This window comes from Sinocyclocheilus grahami, unplaced genomic scaffold (assembly GCF_001515645.1).
Source record: "Sinocyclocheilus grahami isolate Dianchi unplaced genomic scaffold, SAMN03320097.WGS_v1.1 scaffold1264.1, whole genome shotgun sequence".
Lineage (NCBI taxonomy): Eukaryota > Metazoa > Chordata > Actinopteri > Cypriniformes > Cyprinidae > Sinocyclocheilus > Sinocyclocheilus grahami.
This window is the reverse complement of record NW_015506443.1, coordinates 217,094-223,112: the sequence shown is the minus strand read 5'-3', so window position 1 is coordinate 223,112 and position 6,019 is coordinate 217,094. Positions and strand designations below refer to the sequence as shown.

Below are 6,019 nucleotides of genomic sequence, written 5' to 3'. Positions count from 1 at the left end.
ACAGTATTTTGTATTTGTATTTAAATACATTTTTCCACACAGTATTTTGTATTTGTATTTAAATACATTTTTCCACACAGTATTTTGTATTTGTATTTAAATACATTTTTCCACACAGTATTTTGTATTTGTATTTAAATACATTTTTCCACACAGTATTTTGTATTTGTATTTAAATACATTTTTCCACACAGTATTTTGTATTTGTATTTAAATACATTTTTCCACACAGTATTTTGTATTTGTATTTAAATACATTTTTCCACACAGTATTTTGTATTTGTATTTAAATACATTTTTCCACACAGTATTTTGTATTTGTATTTAAATACATTTTTCCACACAGTATTTTGTATTTGTATTTAAATACATTTTTCCACACAGTATTTTGTATTTGTATTTAAATACATTTTTCCACACAGTATTTTGTATTTGTATTTAAATACATTTTTCCACACAGTATTTTGTATTTGTATTTAAATACATTTTTCCACACAGTATTTTGTATTTGTATTTAAATACATTTTTCCACACAGTATTTTGTATTTGTATTTAAATACATTTTTCCACACAGTATTTTGTATTTGTATTTAAATACATTTTTCCACACAGTATTTTGTATTTGTATTTAAATACATTTTTCCACACAGTATTTTGTATTTGTATTTAAATACATTTATCCACACAGTATTTTGTATTTAAATACATTTTTCCACACAGTATTTTGTATTTGTATTTAAATACATTTTCCCACACAGTATTTTGTATTTGTATTTAAATACATTTTTCCACACAGTATTTTGTATTTGTATTTTAAATACATTTTCATGTGTGTGCCCATTTCTGTTTGTAAGCATTTTAATTTACATTACATCTTGATTGATTAACATATCATTATTGAATGTTTAATAAATTCATTAGTAAATATTGACAAGCACATTATCTCATATTTCTAGCTATGTGCATATATAAATAATGATCTGTTAAGCATTATGCAATGTTTGTTAATGCTTTATTAATTAAAGTTATTATAAAGTGTTACCAATCTAGGTTTACATTTCAGAAACCAGGTCAACAAATGGACATTTCTACAAGCGTCTCCTTTAACATTAATTTAAACAAATACGGGAGTGTCCTAATGTCTTTCCTTCATTACTCAAACACGCTCACTCTTTGTGGTTCGGTTACTTCACGACAACATCTGAAGGGCAAGGTTTGTCACCGAGAACAAAAACTGGACAGTGTGATGTCAAGCTGGTGTAGAGGAAAGTAAACGTTTAGCTTAGTCGATGGAGACGCACCTGAGTTTGGAGCTTTAATTAAAACATGCTGCGAATCGACCTGGTAAGACCGTCTTATGCTCTTTATGCTGTAGATTTTTGTTTGAAAATATGTTTTGCTATATTCATTCGTTATCACATTTAGCCTACCGACATTTGCGAGTCGTAGGCTAAGTAATACGTAAAAGTTAAACACACTTTTAAAACATTTCACTGAAATAAAATAATAATAAAAAAGGTTTGAAATGATAAAACAAAAGTTACTCTTCAAAATGAAGGCAAAACGTGTGAACTTGAGGAGAACTGACTTCAGATATCCTCTGAAAAAACACTAAGGTAAATGTCATTTTAAAAAAATCATTCAAACGCTCAGACAAGCAAAGTTAGTTTTGATTTTAAAAAAGTCCAGCATTTGCAGTTGCTAGGCTAACGTTACTTGGTTCGACGTGTCTCCAGATATTTTTTGTGGCCACTGTGGCTTAGTTTTGAAATCGAAGCTTTCATGTTCCAGACACCTGAATTACCTTAAAGGGATAGTTCACCCCAAAATGAAAATTCTGTCATTAATTACTCACCCTCGTGTCGTTCAAAACCCGTAAGACCTTCGTTTATCTTCGGAACACAAATTAAGATATTTTTTGATGGAATCCGAGAGCTCTCTGACCCTCCCATAGACAGCAATGCAACTGAAATGTTCCCAGACAGAAACGTAGCAAGGACATCGGTAAAACAGTCCATGTGACATCAGTGGCTCAACTTCAATTTTATGCGAAGCTACGAGAATACTTTTTGTGAGCAAAGAAAACAAAAATAACATAATTTATTTAACTATTCTTCTCCCCCGAGTTATATGTTCTGCCATTTTGGAGAGTATCCAAGAACGTAATCGCCGTTGTTTACGTTCAGGGGAGAAAGAGCGCTCATGAACGTAATCGGCGTAATCAGCGTTGTTTACACTTAGGGTAAAGCGTCCGTATACATCGTGATACTCTCGGGGGAGAAGAATTGTTGAATAAAGTCGTCATTTTGGTTTTCTTTGCGCACAAAAAGTATTCTCGTAGCTTTGCAAAATTGAAGTTGAGCCGCTGATGTCACATGGACTGTTTTACTGATGTCCTTACTATGTTCCTGGGAACATTTCAGTTGCCTTGCTGTCTATGCAGGGTCAGAGAGCTGTCAGATTCCATCAAAAATATCTTAAGTTGTGTTCCGAAGATGAACGAAGGTCTTATGGTTTTGGAACGACATGAGGGTGAGTAATTACTGACAGAATTTTCATTTTGGGGTGAACTAACCCTTTAAAACCTTAAGATTGACCAACTTTTTGTTTTAAATGAGAGGACAGAGTATCATGCCATTCTAATTTTTTCTAATGAGTCAGATGAATACTGGCGAACCCTTGATTATGTTGTTATGTGATGTTGAAATGATTCACATGTTCAACAAGTAGCATTCTGAAATTTCTTGTTAATTGTTAACCGAAAATGATCATTCTGTCATCATTTACTCATTCTCATGTAGCTTATTGAGCTCTTTAAGTTACTTAGAAGTGTGGGAATAACCATTCCATGGAATCTGAAGCATTATTCAAGTGGCACTTTTCTTTTTTCCATCTTTATTCAGGAGTTTCAGACATTTGACAGACAAAAACGTGTCTGGCAGTCTGCAAGTGTAAATTGTCGTGCGAAACTACCAAAAAGTACTAAACTACTACATTTATTGTGATTTAAAAATGGCATTTACACTATTAATTTCTTAGTTTTGCCAAGTGATTGGTGGAAGCTCAAAGCTCTGACGTCTCTCTGTTGTCCTCTGTTGAGACCCTCAGGCCTGTTTTCTCTTCACATTTGCATTTACATTGCATAACATTTGCATCACAGTACTTTAGATGCAAGGGTATGCTGCATTTTCTTTTAGGATGGCATAGAGAAATCATTCTTTTATTCTTATATTATTCATATATTTTATTTTGTTGTAGTTACTGGTTACATACATCATGCAAGCCTAAATTTACAAATTCAATGTAAAGTTTACTCAAGACAGTGCTGAGAGTTTGCAAAGATTGACACAATAGAAGATTCTGTGTCAAACTGATTATATATAGATTGAATAAGCTCTACCACATTGAAAAATTCACAACTCAAAACTAATTTTCCAGTATATATAGAATGGAAAATTAGTTTTGAATTGTGAGAATGATCTTTCAGTGTGGTAGTGCCTTTTTATATATATATATATAATGGAAAGATTTACTATAGCTTAAACTAAACCTTGTTTCACAGTTGGACAGACTAGATTCATGCAAAACAGGATGTTTTGAAATGAGATACATTAGAAATAACCAACCAGGCTTGCGTTACCATTTACTTTGAATAAAACACATCCAACACCACTGAAAGTAGAAGGACACTGCACTTTGTGTTGGATTTGCATGTAAAGGAGTAAACTTTCTCTTTTTCTTTTTCCCCCATGCAAATTAATTTTGTATAATTGATTAAATCTGTAAAAAATGGGAATATTCTTAGTAGAAGGCATATCTGTTACAATGGGAGAACGTAAGGAGAAGATAATTCAGTTCACCAAAAAAATGACAATTATGTCGACATAAGGGTGAGTAAATGATGACAGAATTAACATTTTTGGGTGAATTATGCCTTTTAAGTGACTTTCCAGGTTAAATGTAAATAAAAAAATTATTCAGGCAACTGAATTTTTGATTGATCACTTGATCTCGTTATCACACTTTCTCACAACATGGTTGGTCATTCTTGTCCAGAACAAGTCCATTGAAGTTGTCCCGTATGTTTCTCTTACAGACTTGTGACCATCACACCGGAAGCACCTCATTGGTCTTTTGTCTTGGCTTCAACATCAATGCCAGCTGAGCAATCACAGTACCACACTATTTCCTTGTCTCATATTGGAACCCAGACTTGGACACGGTTTGAAGACTGCTATGACTCTTAATGAAACAGCCAGGGATCTCATGAATTGCAACTGGGAAGTTCAGAGGAGCCATGATATTTCTCAAAATGCCTAGATTAAAAAAAAAACAACTACAGCTAATAATAATATGCTTTAGTACCTTAGTGCTCATGGCGTACTGGGAAAAGATTGACAATAACATTGTAACCCATGTAATGTCTTTCTCGTACCGCTACCTTCTCAATAGCTTCACGTTCATTAACGCAAGCTTTCGAGTCAATCCCGAAGATGCTATTAAGTACAGCAATCGCAGATACCTAATAAACCACGAGAGGAAGTGTGGTAAAAAAGACGTTCTTCTCCTGCTCTTTGTGAAAAGCTCCTCTGAGAACTTTGAAAGAAGACGGGCCATTCGCTCTACTTGGGGAAACGAGGCGTACATTGAAAGGACGCTGGGTGTTACTGTAAGGGTGTTGTTTGCTCTTGGCCTCCATCCTGAACCAGAGCTAAGACGACGACTTGAGATGCAACTGTTGTTTGAGGACCAAAGGTATCATGACCTCATCCAGCAGGACTTCATAGACACCTTCCACAATCTTACTCGGAAGCTACTTTTGCAGCTTGGCTGGAAAGAAACCTACTGCCAACGTGCCCAGTTCCTCATGTCTGCAGACGATGACGTCTTTGTCCACATTCCCAACTTAATTCACTTCTTGCAAGGGATTGGCCGGAGTAACGGCAAAAACCTTTGGATAGGAAGGGTGCACCGTGGTTCACCACCCGTCCGAGACAAAGAAAGCAAGTACTACGTGTCCCATGACTTGTACCCATGGTTGTCTTACCCAGACTACACCCCTGGCTCTGGGTATGTCCTCTCCAGAGATGTGGCTACCAAAATCTATCAAGCAGCACTCACCATAAACGCTTCCTTTCACATTGATGACGTCTTCCTCGGGATCTGTGCCAAAGTGATAGATATTGCTCCCAAGGACCATGCGTTCTTTTCGGGAGAGGGAAAAGCTCCTTATCACCCTTGTATCTACAACCAGATGATGACTTCACATGGACATGTCAGCGATATCCGGGAAATGTGGAAGCGTGTAACAGAAGCTGAAGCTGATCAGATACCCTCAGGACTGATTTGGAGGCTCTACTGCACTGTCTCGAAAGTGAGGCTTCTATGTGTACCATTTCTTTCAAACACTTACCCATGTAAAGCAGCTTTCTTTTGAATACGACAGTTATTAAAATGGAAAAGAACTCATATATACACATATATATATATATATATATATATATATACATATAGAAGTCAGATTACTATTATTAACTTTGTACTGTATTGCAAAGGACCAGTACGTTAGATTGGTTCGGTAAGGTATTCAGTGGTGTGTTCCGAGAAATAAAAAAGTCATTTACTGCAGTTAACATGAAATAAACTTGAAAATTGAGACAAAACTAAATGAAAAATGTCTTCACTATGCAACATGTAAGTCATATTCAATGGAAAAAGTTTAGGTCAACTCAGTCATCGGTAGCACTACTGGATTATGAAAAATCGATAAATCTGTTATCTTGGGAAGCAAAAGATCAGCATGCACTTCGTAGGTTCCTGCATTAAGCTGATTTGCCATCAAATTAAATTGGCTTCTGTTTATATCTGGTTTTACTTGCATGTATATTGTATGTATATACTGTATTTATATTTCTCTTCCATTCTGTCTGTTTTAACAGCAGATATCAAATTTTGTCTTACAACTACCAGCTGAAAACACTCAAATTCAAAATGATTTTCTTTGTTTAGAACTGATATT

At 34.9% G+C, this 6,019-nt stretch overlaps 1 protein-coding gene across 1 annotated transcript; it reads left to right on the top strand.

The window, feature by feature from the left end:
• The first annotated feature begins 1,153 nt into the window (after positions 1 to 1,153).
• LOC107568627 (lactosylceramide 1,3-N-acetyl-beta-D-glucosaminyltransferase B-like) lies at positions 1,154 to 5,651 on the top strand. The gene is made up of 2 exons (XM_016254591.1): positions 1,154 to 1,344; positions 4,097 to 5,651. Exon 2 carries the CDS (start codon positions 4,298 to 4,300, stop codon positions 5,435 to 5,437), a length of 1,140 nt encoding a protein of 379 aa, XP_016110077.1. The 5' UTR covers positions 1,154 to 1,344; positions 4,097 to 4,297; the 3' UTR covers positions 5,438 to 5,651.
• The last annotated feature ends 368 nt before the right edge of the window (positions 5,652 to 6,019 follow it).